At 43.1% G+C, this 19659-nt stretch overlaps 1 protein-coding gene across 2 annotated transcripts; it reads left to right on the forward strand.

Annotated features, from left to right (window-relative positions):
- The first annotated feature begins 127 nt into the window (after positions 1 to 127).
- Positions 128 to 15706, forward strand: DUS1L (dihydrouridine synthase 1 like). Of its 2 annotated transcripts, none has more exons than XM_069032405.1 (13): positions 128 to 704; positions 4180 to 4288; positions 5230 to 5280; positions 7042 to 7094; positions 7848 to 7930; positions 8094 to 8197; positions 9148 to 9292; positions 9894 to 9990; positions 10358 to 10446; positions 11229 to 11395; positions 11942 to 11979; positions 14966 to 15041; positions 15360 to 15706. In XM_069032405.1, the coding sequence occupies exons 1-13, from the start codon at positions 468 to 470 to the stop codon at positions 15509 to 15511; spliced, it is 1401 nt and encodes a 466-aa protein (XP_068888506.1). In that variant the 5' UTR covers positions 128 to 467; the 3' UTR covers positions 15512 to 15706. The 2 variants fall into 2 exon arrangements, with proteins under 2 accessions (XP_068888506.1, XP_068888505.1); XM_069032404.1 differs by having other exon boundaries at positions 131 to 704; positions 6982 to 7094.
- Positions 15707 to 19659: the final 3953 nt, after the last annotated feature.

The following is a 19659-nucleotide window of genomic DNA, read 5'->3' on the forward strand; positions in this document are numbered from 1 at the left end:
TTCCTCTCGGCACCTGCTGCGGCGGAGGCCGAAGTGCTCAAAGACGCCCCCTTCGGGCCTCGCGCTCTGGGCTCGGGGACAACCGACGGCAGTTGCTGCCGCCCGGGCCGCGCTGCACGAGGACCGCACCGGCCGGCTGCCGGGGCTCCCTGCGCGGCCACGGCACCTGGGGGGAGAGCGCCCAGCACGGCGCCACGGCAGCCGCCCCTCAGGCGCTGCGGCCCGCCCGGGCAGCGCGGGGCCCTGCGGCTGCTGCGCCTCTCCCGCCCGCGGCCCCTTGCTGGCAGAGCCGACGTTTCTGGAGGGGACGGCGCGCGGCTGCACCGCTGAGCCGGCCGGAGCGAGATGGCGGTGGCACCGTCCGGCTGCGCCGGTGCCCGGCACGGGCCCAGCGGAAGCCCGCGAGCCCCGGTGCGGCGGCGCGGGGCGGGAGCTGCCGCAACGCTGCACGGGTGAGCAGGCGGGAGATGCCGAAGCTGCGCGGGGAAGCCTTCTGGAGGGAGACGCTGCGGAGCGCCCACTACGTGGTGGCGCCCATGGTGGACCAGAGCGAGCTGGCCTGGAGGCTGCTGAGCCGCCGCCACGGCGCCCAGCTCTGCTATACACCGATGCTGCACGCCCAGGTCTTCCTCAGGGACGCCAACTACCGCCGCGAGAATCTCTATGGCGAGGCCTGTCCCGAGGACCGTCCACTCATCGTGCAGGTGAGCGCGGCCCCCGCCCCGGCTCGCCCTGTCAGCCCCATCACCAAGAGCGGCGGCTGCCGCCGGGAGGAGCTTGGCTGCGCTCACCGTGCGGTGCCGTTCTTGGGTAATGCTGAGGACGCAAGTCAGCATTGCCAAACGCACCCGGGCCATCCACCCCACTCGTGCTAACAAATCCAGGCGTTTTCCAAATGTGCATGAGTTGAAGGTAGTCAGTCTCGTCCACATTTTAACGTGGTTATATAGGATGACTGAAATCTCATTTTCCTCATCTAAATACCGCTGACAGTACTTAGCTCACGAAGATGTGTGTTTTTCTATTTGTCCCATGTTTAGCATAGGATTTGCTGTCATAACCACAGAGGCCTGGAGCACTGGACTTCTTGCAGGGTTTCAGTCCCCTGCACCTCATCTTTAGAGACAGATTACAGTTGGTCTTGTAGAGTCAGGGTGTGTCCCAGATCTGGTACCACTCAAGGAGGATCACAGCATTTTGAGTAGTTCTCTGAAACCCTGAGCTCAGTGTTTAGCTATAGAGAAAGGATGCAAGGAAGATAGGACAGACTTTAAAGCATGTGTTGCTTCTGGACTACTTTGTGATGTTTGGGTACTTCACTCTATCCCAAAGAGGGAAAGTGGCTTGTGGAGCTGAAGAATAATGCTGGGAAAGACAGTTGTCATGAGCAAAGGAATTACTGATTTCCACGTGTGAATCAGTTAAATGGATGAGGACTCTTTACCCTGGAAAAGAAGTGTCTCCCTTGACTGAGGGGAGAGATAAGAGAAGCCTGTGGAAGTATTACTGGCTTGAAGATGATGAATGGGAAGCAAGTAAGCATAGTGGTAGTTATAAACTGCAGAATTCACTACTGTGGGATATACTGGATTCTGGAAGATTACATGAGTTTAGAAAGCAAATGAAGGAAAACATTTGAGGGTCTTTAGGTGCAACAAACACACCTTCTGCTTCCAAAGTCCTTAAGCGTCTGCTGTTCCCTAGACATCTTGGTGCTGACCTTTGATCTGTCTCAGTACAGCTTTCACGGAATCACAGAATATTCTGAGTTGGAAGGGACCCACAAGGTACATCAAGTCCAACTCTTAAGTGAGTTGCCTGTACAGGGATAGCACTCATAACTAGTGTTATTATCACCATGCTCTAACCAACTGAGCTAATCTCAGCATCTTGTACATTCTTCTGGAGGAGGTAGTTTCTTTTGACACAGAAAAATACAAGTGGCAGAAATTCAAGTAATAGTAGAGAGCTATGTCACAGATCTTCAGCTCAGTAAGCTGTGTGTCGTGGATGACATTACCTGAAGAGGATCAGTTGGCTGTGAGCTTGCTGTGTTGCCCTTCTTCCCACAGGCCACTATTGGACATAAAGTACAGAACTAACTAATCTTTGGATTGATCTTGTGCAGGAGTCCTTACAGGTTTGGTCACAGAGTCTCAGAATTAGATTAAGCAGAGGTACATCTGAGCTCAGCCTGCTCTGAAGATTTTGTTTACTGCGCAAACATCTCTCATGGCATGGTTGGAAGCTTTCCATAGTTTCAGTCATCTTAGAGAAAGCAAATATTTTTTTTGGCTTTAGTTGGTGTCGGTCATAATTTATGTAGGGCTGTAGGGTTTAAGTAACACCTTCTGCTCAGAAGTGTTAAGAGTTTAAATTTGGTTTCAAGTTTATGTAAAGATGTGATGTCATTGGTTTTTGTTCAAAATGAGTTTTAGAAAATCTGTTTAAAAGCATAGATGAGAAGAACAGTCTGTCTTCTTCAACAAAGAAGCTTCAAATTAACTTATTTTATTAATTTTCTTTTTAAACTGTGCTTTAAATGTAATATTAATTACATTCCGTTAAGACTGAGCATTTGACTATAGCCCATGTGTCTGTTTCACATTCCATGCTAATGGGAATTCATTTTAGAGGCAGTGGTGCTTATTGCTATCTAAAAATATTGAGCTGTCTCCAGACCCAGCGACATTATGGGTAACTCTTTCCTTAAGCACCACCTTTCTCTATTAAAATTCTACAGCTGTTTGTTCTGAAGAGGGTTTTGAGAGTTGTTTCCAGTTATTCTTGGGTATCACATGTAAAATATTCATCTGATATTTCTTTGCCTCTTGAATGCTCATCTTTCTCATTTTATCATTTGAAGGTTGAGGATCTTTAGCTGGTAAGTGTCACAGATTTTGGTGGGGTTTTTTTTCATAGAATCATAGAATATCCTCAGTTGTAAAGGATTCACACAGTCCAGCTCCTGCACAGAACAGCCACCAGAATCCCACCACTGTTGTCCAAATGCACCTTGAGCTCTGGCAGGTTTAGGGCCATGATCACTGCCCTGGAGAGCCTGTTTCAGTGCCTGACCACCCTCAGGGAAGAAACTTTTCCTGATGTCTAGGCAACACCTCCCCTGACACAGCCCCAGAGGTTCCCTCAGGTCCTGTCACTGGTCACAGAGAGCAGAGATCGGAGCTGTCCCTCTGCTGCCCCTCATGAGGAAGCTATAGACTTCTATGTCTATAACTCCATCTCCTCTTCTCTAGGCTGAACACACCAGGTGACCTCAGCCACTCCTCAGATGGCCCCTCTAGACCCTTCACCATCTTTGTAGGCTCCTTTGGACACTCTTTAATAGCTTTGGATCTTTCTTATATTGTGGTGTCCCAAACTGTCCCCAGGACTTGAGGTGATGCAGCCCCAGTGCAGAGCAGAGTGGGACAATCCCTTCTCCGGCCCAGCTGGTCATGCTGGACCTCATGCCCCCCGGGACACAGCTGGCTCTCCTGGCTGCCAGGGCACTACTGACTGAGCATATTCAACTTGCTGTCAACCAAGACCCCCAGGTCCCTTTCTGCAGTGCTGTTCTCCAGCCTCTTGTTCCCCAGTCTGTCCGTACATACAGAGTCACCCTGTCCCAGGTTCAAAATATGCTGCTTGTCTTTATTAAACTTCATATGGTTGGTGATTGCCTAGCACTCTGATTGTCAAGGTCTCTCTGCAGGGCCTCTGTGCCTTCCAGGAAGTTTACAGCTCCTCCCAATTTAGTATCCTCAGCAAGGTTACAAGTCATTTATGAAGCTGTTAAAGTGCTCTGGGCCTAAGATGGAGCCCTGCGGAACCTAGTCATGACCAGTCACCAGCCTAATGTCATCCCCAGTCCCCTTTGCCCTTGACTCATGAGCCAGTTGTTCACCCATCACACGATGTGTTTATCCAGCTGTGGCCCGGACATTTTGTGCAGAATGATCCTGTGAGAAACAGTATCAAATGCTTTACTGAAGTCCAAAAGGATTACATCACATGGCTTCCTTTCTTCATTTTGAGAAATAGTGTTTGGTATTTTTAGCTGTGCATATTTGCCTGTTTTTTGTAGCAGGTAGTTGCTTCATAACTACATCGTAACATGCTGTCAGTACTTGAAGAAAGCTATTGCCTGATTATTCCATTTCTCTTTGGTTTTCACAGTTCTGTGCCAATGATCCTGAAGTGTTTGTCCAAGCAGCACTGTTGGCTCAGGATTACTGTGATGCCATAGACCTAAATTTGGGTTGCCCCCAGATGATTGCAAAGAGAGGTACGTGCAAATCTGAACCCTGGATAAGCAGAGAAATGGCAAATGGTGTTTCAAATGTGAATGTTGGCAGTAAAATATAAGTAAAATATAAGTCAATATAATAAGTCAGTAAAATATAAGCCAAATCAAGCCTTGGGGAGGGGCTGCAGTACTGCTGAAGTCAGATATAGTTACACCCAATAGGGTAGCAGGTAACGCTTTGTAGTACCTAAACCAAAAATTAGGTATAATTAATTCAAATTTCTCTTAAGTGACAGCTCCTATGTCTAGAATATCCTTCAGAAACAGTATTTTTAGTAAGAGCTTGATTTTCTTTCTGATTTCAGTTGCTCAAACAGCCTGTTTTTGAAAAACTGCACTTAAAATTACATCATTCAGACACTTAGGATCTCCTATTTCCCTGGTACTTGCACAGAGTTTTTTCACAATAGTGTAGAAGAGGATGACACCTGCTGAATTCCTTAGATACTGCATGTTTGAAAACCAGAACCAGTGTTTGAAAAGTTTGTATCACTTAAAGTGTTGAGAAAAGATTTGTTCAGTAACTGCCCATTCTTCTTCTAAAATATCTTTCAAAGACTAATAGGAAATGATCAGTGGTACAAATAGATCTTTCAGTCTGATCATCTTTTATCCTAATGGGATTTATTAAATATCCGGTATAAACCCTTAGAAGTTGGACTTTGAGCTGCCGGTGTCAACATATCAGCCTTTGGGAGTACCAGTGAAAGTAGGGCATGGGGATTTCTTGTCCTTGTCTATCCTGTAAATCTAGGGTGAACAGAATGATCCGACTCTTCCAGGTGGGGCAGGACAGAGCAACTCTATTTCTACCAGTGAGGCGTATGAGTGTCTGGATCTTTGTTTGTGAGTGTTTATGGAAACCGTGCTTCAGGATCTTACTCTTCTGCACAAGTCTGTCATATGCTATTTTATCATAGGTCACTATGGAGCATTTCTGCAAGAGGAGTGGGATCTTCTTCAGAGAATGAGTAAGTATTTAGAGAGGGAATAGGATGAATTAATTATTGAGAGGAGGTTAGGGATTTTGGGGGAAAGGAGGTGCATCATGTTTCTTTGGGCAGAGTTGTGCTTGGGTTTTGAAGGGGTGGTTGCATTCTTTTTTTTTTTTTTTTTTTTTTTAATTTCTTAAGGTATTCCAGTGGCACCATCAAGATACTTGGTGGTATCCCACTGCAAACTCATACCAGATCTGCTAAAAGACTTTCGTACCTGAAACAGACTGCAGGCGAAAGAGAGTCAACTAAGTTCCAGTCTCATATGATAGCTTAGCGGCTCTCCAACGCTAGAAACAGTAGAAGTCCCAGTGTCTTACTTTTTCCCTTTGAAGTTCTCAGGTGCCAAGAGTCATGTTTCTGCTTGAAGCAACAGTTGCCCCTCACAGTTGCTCCTTTCTGATCAACTCCATGTATTCTTTCTGTCCACAGCATAGCAAATTATGCCTTTCTTCTCCTAACTGTTTAGGTTGTTTTCAGGCTATCCATAGCTGTTGTGAACAGTATCATATTTTTTTAAGAAGTACATTTGGAACTGATATACAAAGTAAGGTTTTGGTCATTTTGTAGAACTGAGAATGTGCCTTCACCCCACTTCAAAGCAAGCGCTGGAACCATGCAGATAGAGAGTCTTATTTCTGTTTGTTTTCCTGGTAGTCTGGGGAATTTTGAGTGATGTTTGGCACAAAGACACTGCTGAGAGCCTGGAAGATAGACAGTGGTCCTTGCCCAGCATGTAATGTGACTGTTGAGAAATACGCAAATCAGAACAGCCTCAAGGTATGAAGAGAACCCAGGTCATCAAGTTGGGTGAGAACCCAGGCTGTCTAGTAAGTCTTAGGCTGTCCTCTTCCTACTTCTTTCCCCCGCCGCCTTTAAAATGGTGGAACACTCTTTTCTGCTCGCAACTGTATATACCTTGCTTGCTCCTTTGAAAGGGTGGTAGGAAGCACCTATCATTAGAGCTCGTAGGATTTGGATTAGAAGACAGCAGGTGACTTCCTACATTGTACATCCAAGCTCTGGAAGAGAATTTCAGTCACACCATTACTCAGTGTTTTCCTGTTGGCTCTCTTTGTTAGTTCTCTTTTTTGTATTTTTGTGATTCCATGAACTGTGTAAGACTGGGAGTTTAACATGTTGTTCTAGATTTCACCCTGACTCTATAACCTACATTTACTACTTGATTGCATCCACAGCCTACCTCACTTGATAAGCCTCTGTGTGCCATGGATAAGACTACTTATGATTATTTGGGTGATAATTTGCAAAGAAATGAAGCACTTTTTGTAGGAAAGGTAGACAAGCGTTAATGTTGGAGGAGTACAACAGCCTATGATGATAATGGACTTGTATCAATAATTAAGTTGTGAGGGGGTGGTCTTTGAAAGTGAAGGTTTGATGCAGTGGAAATGTTACGGCTATTAAATGGGTGACTATTTTATGGCACCTTGTTGGGATGCAGATTTTGTGCTTCATGTTTGTGTTATTGTTATGTGATTAAACTATGCAATAAGGATTGCAGAGGACACTGCTGATTTTTTTAAGCTGGGAGAACTGCATAGCATTAACTTCTCAGGCTTTTTCCATACCACACCCAGTATCAGATCTTGAGGAGAGCAGACACTTTTCATAGCATTGTGCAGCCCACTTACCTGTCTTTTCAATCTTTCTCAGTTTTACTGGCTAACGAGAAGCTCTCTGTTCCCATCACATGCAAAATCCGCGTTTTCCCAGACATTGACAAGACAGTGAAGTATGCACAGATGCTGGAGAAAGCTGGCTGCCAGGTAAGAAGGCAGCTGCTCCCTCTACTCTTGCATTGGCCACATATCTTTGTTTAAAGTATCTGATGACCAGTTCTTGGTATACTGTGGAGATGAATAGGCTGCATTATTTTGCAGACAGAGCAAGCAGGACGCAGACAGATTCTGTGTGTTTGCAGTCCTAGGCCACAGGTCAGTAGTGTGGTACAGAAGACATGATGACATCAGAGTCTCTTGTAATCACTGCACTGTGCAGTGTCCTTCACTGTGGTTGAGCATCTCAGTCTTCACATAGTGCTGCAGGAGGCAGTGTGAATGCATGAAATCCACAGTACTGTAGGGAAAAAAAGGGTATCGAAAGGTATCACTAGAAGAAATAGAGGCAGCCTTCTAGGATTTAACTCCAGTTAAATTGGAAGAGATGGTCTGTAGTTAGAGACAGTACTGATAGTATTTGGACCTTCTACTGAGGAGAAAGCTAGATCAATATACCACAAGTTCTAAAGCAAATCACAAATGGAATCCAGTGCAAAAGGAAATCTGTAGGTTCTCCCGTGATACAATCATATCATGCCATGGAGTAGCAAGATGAAAGGAGCCTAAGATCATGCCACAGTAGGTAAACTGCTGATATCTTTCTGTGTTGCTAAACTCTGTGCACTGTTGAAATAGCAGCAGGAACTCAGTGGCAGTGTAGGGGGTGAATGAAAGTTTTTGTCCGTGGATTTATTCCAGTAATTCATACACGTGGAAAGTAAATGTAATTTTGTGTTCCAGCTGCTGACTGTGCATGGCCGTACTAAAGAACAGAAAGGACCACTTGCTGGCGTGGCATCTTGGGAGCACATTCAAGCTGTAAGGTTAGTGAGCAGTACCAGTCTTAGTGGATTTCTGCTAACACTTTGGATTTCAAGCAGAGTGTACAGTGGCATTGAAGAGCAAACAAATTTGTGTAACAGGAGGAGAACTTCTGGGTTGACTCTAATTCTCAATTTTATGCATCTGTTTTATTCACTGGTATAGAAAAGCTGTCAACATCCCTGTATTTGCAAATGGAAACATCCAGTGTCTCAGAGATGTGGAAGAATGTATCCGTAAGACAGGAGTACATGGCGTCATGAGTGCAGGTAAAGAAAATGAACTTTTACTCATAACAGATGAGACTACAAATTGTTTCTTTTTCTCTTAGCAGCCCCATATATGTTTATTAAAAATTTATATCAGATTGACTTGGTGAACAGCTGTGCTTGACAGCTGAGTGGACATTCTCCCTCCTCTTATACTGGCCATCTCATACCAGGACCAGGAATCACTTAAAATTTGTAAGAATTGTTATGTTGGACTTGCAGTACCATTGACTAGACAGCTCAAATCTAATTATTTGACAAAGGCATATGGAGCTCCTGTTGTTCTGGAATATTTTTGTGGCATCTGTTAATCAGTGGGACAGTTTTTGAATAGTTCTCGATGAACTAAGTGCATCTGCAGATTAATATTCCTGCAGGTGGTTCATGTTGGGTTGGGACAAGAAAGAATTGACATAACTTCCTAGAGGAAGAACTAGGATAGGCATCAGAAAGAGCTTCTAATCACTCACACAGTTAAAGAGGGGTTGTAGAATCTTGGTTTTAGAAAATACTGGTTAACAAAAGGCTTGTGAAGCCAGTAGAGAAAAGCACAGTGAGAAGCTGTATCTGTGAACTTAGGCCAGACAAATATCAGTACAGGCATAAGGCAAGACAGCTGTCATATCAGTATTTAACCACTGGGCAACAAAAGCAGTGATTTCTCTATTTACTAATTGGTCTACCGTCTTTGTGTCAAAGTTACATGCCTTTCTAGAAACTGTAATTTAATTAGGTATGAGCTGTTTGGCGCAATTAGGAGTTGTATACTGAAATACGGTATCCTGAGGTCAGGCTAGAGTTTCAAGGACCCTGTGTTCCTCTTGTGAGTATGTGGGTGATGTGTCTGTGGCTGCAGAATCACTAAAGAGATTATCAAACTGCAGAGCAGGGATTTTGGCCTTTTTTTCAATCCTGAAATGAAAGTTTGAGTATTTCTTTTTGTTCCCTAGAAGGTAATCTTCATAACCCAGCTTTGTTTGAGGGCCGGAACCCATTGGTGTGGGAGATGGCTGAGGAGTATCTGGAGATAGTGCGGAAGTACCCTTGTCCATTGTCTTATGTTAGGGCTCATCTCTTCAAGCTCTGGCATCACACGTGAGTATCTCCATAGAACTCCTAACGTTTTCAGGGCTCATTCTGCTTAGTAAGTGTCTGGGTTTTCTGGACAAGGATTTGTTTGGCCAGAATGAGTATGCTGCAAGGTTTTCTTTCCTGGACCTGGCTGGAGAGGGTGAGGCCTTTACCCTTCACTTCATATCTGGGAAACAGTGCATGGGGAATGAACAAGTTGCCACAAGATCAGCCAGGGCATGAGCTCACAGCACACCAGTGGCCATGTGGAAATTGCCCATATGCACACACACACTTCATGGCAAACACAAGTTAACTATCTTCTTGTTCATTGTGAGGCAAAGCGCTGTTGCATATATTGTGGAGTAAGAGCATAGCTGTGGGCAGTTACTGAGAAGCAGCTGATGCAATGTACATTCGTGTTAGCTTATGTCAAAGTACCTTGGTTGTCTGCCAAGTATTTATCTAGAAGAGAGATATGTGTGCTTTTCTCTGGACTTACAAGGAAGAATATAAGCTTCTACCAAAGGCAAATGCATTGGGAAAAGTGTATAAAATGCTTTTATAAAGTTATTTTTAGTTGATCTCAGTCTGAATATAACTTGATGTTTGGGATTTGCCTCAGGCTTCAAGTTCACCAGCAGCTGCGTGAAGAATTAGCAAAAGTGAAGACTCTAGAGGGTATTGTAGATGTCAACAGGGAGCTGAAACTGCGATGCCAGGTACCAAGATAGGCCCTAATTTCCCAGAACAGCACTGCCTGCACTTGGTGGGAATGTACCAAGTATGTCATGCAGTTGACATCCATTAATCACTTCTCTGCGGCTTTGTGGCTTACTAACCTTGATATTGGTAGCTTACTGCAGTAGCATCCCCTTTAAGCCTGGACAACTTTACATGGGATAAAGTTGATTTAGGAGTTACAAATGTGCTTCAGTTCATCTGTCTTAGTAGATGGTTTTTTTGCCTATATGTAACTGCCAGTGATTGTTAGCTTAAATTTCAGTTTGTGATTTCCTGGAGTTTGAAGTGTTGTTGAGTGTATTTCCTGACAGCTCCAGGAAAACTGACTGTAACTCTATGCTGCAGGAAGAAATAGCTAATCAGAAAGAAGGAGAAAAGCCAAAAGAAGGATTGCCTTTTTTCCACTGGATCTGTCAGCCATACATCAGGCCAGGGTGAGTTACCTATTTTGATACTTACAGGTATGCATAGGCCTTTCCCACCCATACCATCAGTATCAGACATTGATTCTGTTCTAGGAGCTTACATTCATTAAAAAAAAAAAAGTTAAGACTTTGGATTATTTTTGTTCTAGTTTGGTTTTTTCCTAGTTATTGTGTTGTTTGTGGGGATGTTGCTCACTGTTTGCATCTTCTCCTTTGGATCCTCCTCAAATTTCTCTCTCTCTGGAAAGTAAAAATCAGGAATCCCACTGCAGCTCAGAACAAGAACCTGATGTGCAGTGAATATGCTACCTGACAGTGCTTTATTGTTACATGCAATATGAATGTTGCTGGTAACTGCTACAGTAGCAAAGATGAGAACTAATTTGTGTTCTATAAAGAATGCTTGTAATGTATGGACAAGTTTTTCAGATAGCTTATTCCCCTTCTGCTGAAAATTGGGCTGAAGAAGAGAACAAGTGTGTCAAGATTAATACTTAAGTAAATACTTTAAAAAATGCTTAAGTAAAACCTAGGAATAAGAGGTGCCTAATTACACTGGCCAACTTTAATTGGCTTTCCAACTGATATATCTGATAGTGTGCCTGTTATTAACTGCCAGCGTTAACCAAAAAAGTTAGTTTTTTCTATCCCACTTCTAAGGGCAATGACACTTCCTTGTAGCCATGACAGAAAGGTTTATGGTTTACCCAGATTTCTGTAAACCAAAATAATGGTCAGGGAACAACTACTTCTTCCCTCCAGCCACCTTACAATGAAATTCACTGTTTCAGGCCAAAGGAGAGATGCAGGGAGAATGGAGACAGTGGAACTGAGAAAGGTGTGAGAGGAAAACGTGCTCTGGAAGAAGAGGAAGATGGAAATTCTGAGCTTCTGTCAAAGAATAAACAAAAAAAGAAGTTAAGAAATCCAAATAAAAGCTTTGATCCATCTTTAAAACGTAAGTTCCATTTATTGACATAAATGTATGGAGAGTTGCTGATACCACCTTTGACATAAACTACCACTAAGAATTTTCCTTGCTTGTATATTTGTAGAAACTTCTTGAAAAAGAGGGGGAATTGTTGGGAAATTTCAATAGCAGGCAATGTGATTCAAATAATGTTCACTAGTAAAGGAAACAAGGATCAAAGTAGTAGGTCACTGATTCTCTCTAAGCATCTTTTTAAGATTAAAATCGTTTACAAACTGAATTGCAGCTGTCACTAGCATTTGAAATGGAAATTTTGTATGAATTTCAAGCTGATGTCCTCCTGTTTTATGCTTGACTCAAGCATTAAAATTCTCTATGTTTGGATTTATCTTAGAGGCACTTAAAAATTCAAAGTATCTTTACCTTAGGATTGTTATTTGAGGTACTGTATTTTTATTTCAAAAAGACTCTCTGGCTAGAAAAGCACCAGGCTTTGTCTGGTCCTGATTTTTTTTTTAACTTCTTCCACATAAAAATACCATTGCTGAAAGCAGCTTTCTCTCTCTCTCTCAGCCAAATATGCAAAATGTGATCAGTGTGGAAACCCTAAGGTAAGTCAGTACAAGTGTCCATAAAAGCATTTCCGTTAAATGGAATTTAAATGACCACGCAGGGGTCAATCATGCAATGTCTGGATGGAGATAAGTGACAAGTGGTGTCCCTCAGGGGTTTGTATTGGGACCAGCACTGTTCAGTGTCTCCATCAATGATGTGGACAGTGGGATCAAGAGTGCCCTCAGCACATCTGCATATGGCACCAAGCTGAGTGGAGTGGTGACACACCTGAGGGACAGGGCCATCCAGAGGGACCTGGACAAGCTCAAGCAGTGGCCTGTGGGAACCTCTGAGGTTTAACAAGGCCAAGCGCAAGATTCTGCACTTGGGTCAGGGCAATCTGGATATCAAATCCAGCCTGGGGGGATGAACAGATTGAGAGCAGCTCTGCCCAGAAGGACTTTGGGGTGCTGGTGAATGAGAGACTGGTCATGACTCAGCAATGTGCACTCACAGCCCGGAAACCACCTGTGTTTTAGGCTGCATCAAAAGCAGCGTGGGCAGCAGGTCAAGGGTTGGGGGGATTCTGTGCCTTTACTCTTCTCTTGTGAGACCCCCCACCTGGCATACTGCATCCAGCTCTGGGGCCCTTGGTGCAGGAGACCAACATGGAGCTGTTAGGGCAGGCCCAGAGGAGGCTACAAAGATGATCGGGGGATGGAGCCCCTCTGCTGACAGGCTGAGAGAGTGGGAGGTGTTCATCCTGGAGAAGAGAAGGCTCTGGGGAGCCTCACTGCCCCTTCCAGTGCCTAAAGGGGATTTAAAGACAGCGATGGACTTTTCAGCAGGGCCTGTTGCAGTAGGACAAGGGGTAATGGGTTTAAAGTAAAAGAGAGTAGATTCAGACTAGATATACCTTAGATTAGAAGTCATGTTTTGTAGTGAGGCAGTGGCCCAGGTTGCCCAGAGAGGTTGTGGATGCCCCATTCCTGGAAAAATTCAAGGTCAGGTTGGACAGGGCTCTGAGCAACCTGATCTAGTTGAAAATGCCCCTGCTCTTTGTAGGGGGTTGAAGTAGATGACCTCTAAGGGCTCCTTCCAACCCAAACTATTCTATGATTCTATTCTGTTATTCAAAATCCTGAGGTAGGTCCCTGCCAGTGCCCAGTCACGCAGGTGCATGTCAAATCCTGCTGATAAGTGTGTGTGTGGAGAGGAAAGTCCATACTTGGGCAAAAGCTTTTTAACCATTAACTGTAACCAATCTCTGAGGTTGAAGGTGCTGCACAAAAATCCCTAACATATATAGGTTCTTTGAGAGAATTTGCCTTCCTTTCCAAAAAAAAGTGCAGTCTTACTGCTGCTGAGGGTATTTATTGTTAAGACAGTTGAGTGATTTAATTGAACTTCCCAAGATATCTTGGAAACAAATCTCCAAACTTCCACACGTGTATGACGTGTATTTTACTGTGAAATGAAAAACAAACCCCCTCTTACTATGGTTAGTGGTGGGTGGAGTTTTTCTGCAAAGTGAAAATTTGAATAACTGGTGTGGTTCTTAATGTACTAATAAAAATACTTTAACTGTCATCCCAGTACAGCCTGTTGTGTCAGGCAGTACGTGCAGCTCTGGTTTGTGTTGTGTTTGGACCTCTGCCTTTATCAAAACAAGCATAAGCACCTTCTCATCCTCTGTTCTGCCTTTGCAGCAGATTAACATTGGCTTTCACTATCAGCAATGTGAAATGAGGCAGCTGGTTTACAGGTTCTGTATTGAAATTTCAAATATTGGATATTTGCAAAGGGTTCCTTTTGCTTTTGTTTGTTTATTTTTTCCCTTGAGGAACATAGCTGTTTGCTTGACAGGGTGGTGTTGCTAAGCTGTGTGAGCAGAGTGTATTTATTGCTGCTAATAAACTGTAAAGCAGGGTGTAAGATGCAAGTAATTTTGTGTCCTAGCTTAAAAATTAGCATTACACCTCGAGGGTGGGGGAGGCTGCAGCACAAGCATGTGATGTTGCTCCCTGTTGCAACACTGTTACTGCAGTGCAGCAGTGGAAGCCAGCTGGGGCTCAATTTGAAGCTGCAGCTACTGAAGAAAATGGGCTTTTTTTTTGATGTGTTCATTATAGGGAAAACATTGAGCACTGGGCTGGGCTGCTTTCAAAGCCATCCTGTTTCATAGCTAATCCAGGTGACATTGCTTGGTGCATAAACCAGGATTGTCTGCAGCAGGGCTTAGACTTATTTTTGTTTTGCTCTTGCATCACTGTAATGTTGCAGGCAGCCCTTGAAATCTTCCAACTAAGCCTGTAATTTATTTTTTTCCCCTAGATTATGCATGTCTGAGCTATATCATGAAATGGGGTGGGGGGGTGTGGAGAAGAAGGAGAAGGAGAAGGAATTCAACTAAAGCCTCCCTAAACATATAGGACTTTTTAACTGGGGTGGAGGGAGCCACACTCAACATCACCCCCTTTTTCTAAAATGTGGGTGAGGCAAAGCACCCCAGAGACCAAGGCTCGTATAGCCACATCATCAGGTAGCCAAGACTCAGGTGCTGCTGTCCCCTAAGGATCATACATTATACTTTAATAAATACACAGGTGTATTTTAAGATGCAAGTAGGGAAGTAATTCTGGTTGTAACATATTTTAGGCATAGCTGCAGATGGTGGCACATGTCAGGCACTGTGTTTCATGTTGCAGAACTAGAGCAAGCTCATGAGCACCAAATGTGCTCAAGCTTGTTGCAAAGGGTTTATGGTTTGTGCCTGCTTGTAGTGGGTAACTCAGGCTGCCCAACAGGCTATGGGGGTTGCACAAGTTGAATGTGGATTGTTTTTTGGTTGGTTGGAGTTTTTTTGTTCTTTATGTGCAAACAGTCAATAGCCCCCAATATGACATCATATTCATTAGGCTGAGTACATGGTTTTTTTTCTGAAGAGCTGAAAGTGCAGAGCTGTCTTGCTACTTAGAGTAAACAGTAATAATTTTCATTTTCACTGACACAAGCTTCTTTATACTGCTATCCCCAACCCAGGGTAATAAATGTGTGTTTAACATGTGCCGAGGATGCTGTAAGAAAAGAGCATTCAAGGAGACAGCAGATTGTCCAGGTAAGTGTATCTAGCCTTACCAGGCATCAAGCAAACATTCTCATCTGCCATGTATATTCATTACTTTAATCTTTACATTATGGGGTGTAGGTAAGTGTTAAAATCGACATACATAGCTATCTAAAAGTTTATGGTACCATTTTAAAAGACTGCTCTTCCTTCTTTGTATGTTATTTTTCCTGCTTCCAAAGCCTCAGGATGCAGTTTCCAGTCTGTGAGGACCCATTCTTTATAAGAAATGAGGTATTCTGTTTACCACTGTAGTCATCTCATTTCAGGATGTTGGTTTGGGTTTTTTTCCCCCTTTTGCTTTTTCAGGTCATGGATTACTTTTTAAGACCAAGTATGAAAAATCCCTTTCATGGCAGCACAGTCAAAGAGGAATTCAAACCACAGAGATCAGTCAGAGAGGAGATGCAGAGGTGGGGGAGACAGCAGTGCTGAAGGAGGCTGGTGACAGTACAGGGTGAAGCTTTGGAAATGAACAGTCCAAGAGTTCCTGCCAGACCACTACTTCCCTGGGCCAAAGAATGTGTCACCTCCAGCTCACTGTCAGCTGTGTGAACTTGTTCCACATGATTACGTTCTGGAAAAGTTTTACTTAAGTAAAAAACTGCTTACTCAGGGAATTATCCTGCATTTGAAATAAAAGAAATGCAATTAAATGCCTCATGCTGTATTTTAAAGACTGAAAATGCTGCATTTTTGGGTGGGGGCAGTTTCTGTAAGCTCCCATTACACTCTGCCTCCTGTATGCTCATTAACCCTTCATGTTCTGTTTTTAATACTGGGGACTAAATTTATTGCATTAGAACAGCCTTCTGGCATGCAAAAAATAGCAATGTCAGTGACTTCTTCACTAACAGAAAATGTGTCATATCTGTTAGCGTTTTAGTAGGCCACATTTTCAATGCAGAAGGAATGCAGCAGTACTTGGAAAACTGTAAGATCTTGATATATCCACATTAACAATTACTAGTTTCTTACAGTATTATGAAACTTAACTGTCTTCCATGAGCCAAAGGTTGGGGGAGGATGAAACCTCTATTTTAACAGAGAGGGTTGTCTAAAAATATGTGGGAAGTTGGAACCAAGTCCATGAACATTTCCCTGCTCAAGGTCTCATATTTCATTATGTTATCATTTGTCCTTCCCACCTGATAAATTTTGAGAGATGTGTGACAAAACCAGATGCAGGTCTACACATGCCTTTTTTAAAGATGGGAACTTGAAACCACCTCTCCCACCTCCTGGGGAAATAGTCCACTTCTTCCCTTGCATAGGCATACATGCTAAAGCTGCCAAGTCAAGTATTCTGAGTTCTCTGGTCTATTTCCCCCTCTTCTAGTAAAAAAGCTAAATATTCATTATCCTAGAATTTCAAACTGTTTAACTGATCTCTTCCCATTTACAGTTTCCCAAAAATATCAGAAAGCTCAGTCATTCTCCTGCTCACTGTGCCAGAGAAAATTTACAAAGTCCAAAAAGGTGAAACAGCCAGTTCCAACACAAGAGAACTGGGGCTGAGTGAGAGATTTGGCTTATCTTCTTACCCACACAGAGAGATTTTAGATCACACCTTCCTCTCACAAATACAGTCTCATCACAGAATCACCAGTGTGAAGGAACAATCAAGCTGGCTTAAGGCTCCTAAAATTCAAGAGAGGTCTTATGCTTGAGAATGTTAATTGGACACCCTTCTATAAAGAATTAGTATTTAAGATATATTTGTCCCTTCCTCCATCCCAAGGCATTTCTTAACAAGCACAATGGAGAAAGCAGACAGACCTTATATTGTTTGCTCCTCCATGGCTGGAGGCTGCCACACTCGTGACAAGGGCAGGAAAACGGCTCAGTTTGGCACTGCAACATAGACCCACCTCTGTGCATCCAGCTACAAATCACCATGCTAATGGACAAAAGTTTCAACCTGAACTTTCAACAGCCATGCTAGAAGATGCCAACCTTGCAGTTACTAAGGCAAAGTTGTCCAGATGATCCACGGCTCACTAACCAGTGATTGTGAACTTGGAGGCCCAATTACAACATGAGCAAAGCCAAGCCAGTTACTGTTCACATTGGGCACACCTGCATGAACAAGGGATTACTTTCAGGCTAGGCAATATACTAATCATCCTGTTTATCTCTAATCAAAAAATTGTAGTCTGCCACCTTGGCAAGGTTATGACCTATTTTGTTTCTGTTTCACAGGCCCTTAAGGAGATATACACAATTTAGTTTTAATGGAGTAAGGGGAGGAAAAGGCAGTGCCCTGAGTGTAGAATGATGCTGAAAATGATGCTCAGTCTTCAGGTTTGAGGGGAAATGGATTCTCATATCTAAATTATTTTCAGAGGCACACAAGAAAAAGTTGGGGTATTTCACCTGACAAAAAAGAAAGCCAATTGCCTTTCTCTGACAAATAGGTTATGAAATGAGATATGAGAAAAATATTTTTAAAAATTTTAAAGACAGAAAGTGCATCAAAACAAAGACTGAAACTCCAAGATTTCAGTACGTATTTATGGGATACAAACTTTACGTGCAGAGGGTTCACAGTTATATCGACTACAGGCACAGGGAGCACAATAGTCAAAGCTAGCGCTGAAGGCTTAGATAAGTGAAACAGTAGTACCTGTAGGGTCAGGGACAAAAAGAATATCCAGCCTAATCTACCACCTAAACCAGATTTCTCAGGTCCTGCCACTTGAGTTCTTATTTGGATTAGACCATCTCTTGCTAATGCAGCTGCCCTTCAGTCTGTAGCTTTAATAACTCTACTGAAGCCTAAGCTTGAATTACTTATTTGCTGTCAAGAAACTTAATTGCATTATGAATTTACCACGCTTCTAATTACTGAATCTTGTACATTTTCTCTTAGAGCTTGACATGCCCTAGTAGCCAGTTTCTTTTCTCTTTATAATTAATTTAGCCTGATCAAGTTATTCTAGAGAGAATCTAAAGCTACATAGGAACCCTATTAAATGTTGAATGGAGTTCAGAGATCCATAGGAACACAGAAGCCAAAACAACATTTGTTTAAGTACAAAACTCATTTGCAAAGTACACAGTAATCCTTTCCCTATTCCCTAACAGCATGAGAGGAAGCAGAAGTCAGTTCCACACCAGTGTGGTGTTTTTCACCCTACTGCAAATTCAGAGCTGATGAAATACCGGAGAAGTGAAACATTGACTTGTCTCAGCCTCAGCTGTCACAAGCAGGTGGTATAAAAAATACTAAGAGCACTGTCCTGTGCAGAACACTGCTGCCCCACTGCTATCTGCGTCATATAAAGAGTAGTGAAGAAGATGGCAGAAGAATCTCAAATAGTCAAATTAGGTTGGCTGAGACTTTAAAAGAAAAATAAATCAGTGCTTGACAAGCACTTTCTACTGTTACACAATAGGTCTTAGTCAGAAGCATTGTTGCTATGCTTTTATTATTAATTATGCTATTATTAAAGTTTCCTCACTTATTTTTTTCTGAAAGTTTATATTGCATTGCATGTATCAGAAGTAATACCTTATTCAGCAGCAGTTTTGGGAGCTATCCAGAGGATGGAACAATGCTGAGACCATTGCTGTAGAGTCCCAGGAGAGATGTACAGATCACATCCACATGGCCTGGGGCAAAGACCAAGCTGATATTTTCCTCCCTCACCCACTGACACCTTCCAGCCAATAGCAGCTCACAGACGACGCTGCACCAGTCATGGTCCATAACCACCTCTTACAGACCTCCCCCTGCAAAACCTGGCAGCACAGGCCACTGTGCTGGACAAGTTCTGGGCAGATAATTACCAGTCACCCCCAACTACTCTAACACAAATCTCATAATGGCAGTTTCTACATTACCACTAAAAGTGATTATGCTAATTAAAACTACCTTGGCCAAAAGAACAAGGTTCTTTCCAACTGTTTTTCCTTTATTCCTAGCAAGGTCATGTAAAGAAAGCAGGATTTGCACTGCATGAGGAACCTGTCATGACCTACCACTGGCATTTCCTTAACAAAAAGGTGCTGCACAAGTTCATGAAATCCATATGAATTAGTTCCTCTGATCATATCTTAGACATACCAACATGCTACACATCTCACAAAACTTCATCCACGGAATGACCTTGGTGGTCACAGGGAATCACTGAAAATTCATTCTATGTGGGTCACTATTTTCCCATTTATTGCTTGCAAAATTACATAGCATTAAAGGTAAGAATAATTTTTACTGAGGGAAACTGCTTATGACTGCAATTTACCTAGAACTATATCCATATCATGTTGTATTTTGTGGGGTTTGGGACTGGCAGGCAGTTAGGACTGAGGCAGGTGTTGGACAATGTCTAGAAGAAATGTGCTTGGACAGCCCTGACACCCATCTAAAAGATCTAAAGCAACAGCAGCTTCTTTCACAGGCTAAAGGAGACAGTTAACATACCAGTAATTCTGCACAAAGCATCCACGATACCAATGCAATAAAAGAGAAATGCTTGATCACTCCCAAAGAGGCTGCAAGCATTTTTTCTGGGTGGATGAAAACTTATCACCTCTGCCCACGCTACGGAATGGCCTCGGGCCACAGCCAGAGCTGGAAACTGCTGTTGCCACCTTGTGGGCCCCT

Source organism: Aphelocoma coerulescens, chromosome 18, assembly GCF_041296385.1.
Source record: "Aphelocoma coerulescens isolate FSJ_1873_10779 chromosome 18, UR_Acoe_1.0, whole genome shotgun sequence".
Taxonomy (NCBI): Eukaryota; Metazoa; Chordata; class Aves; order Passeriformes; family Corvidae; genus Aphelocoma; species Aphelocoma coerulescens.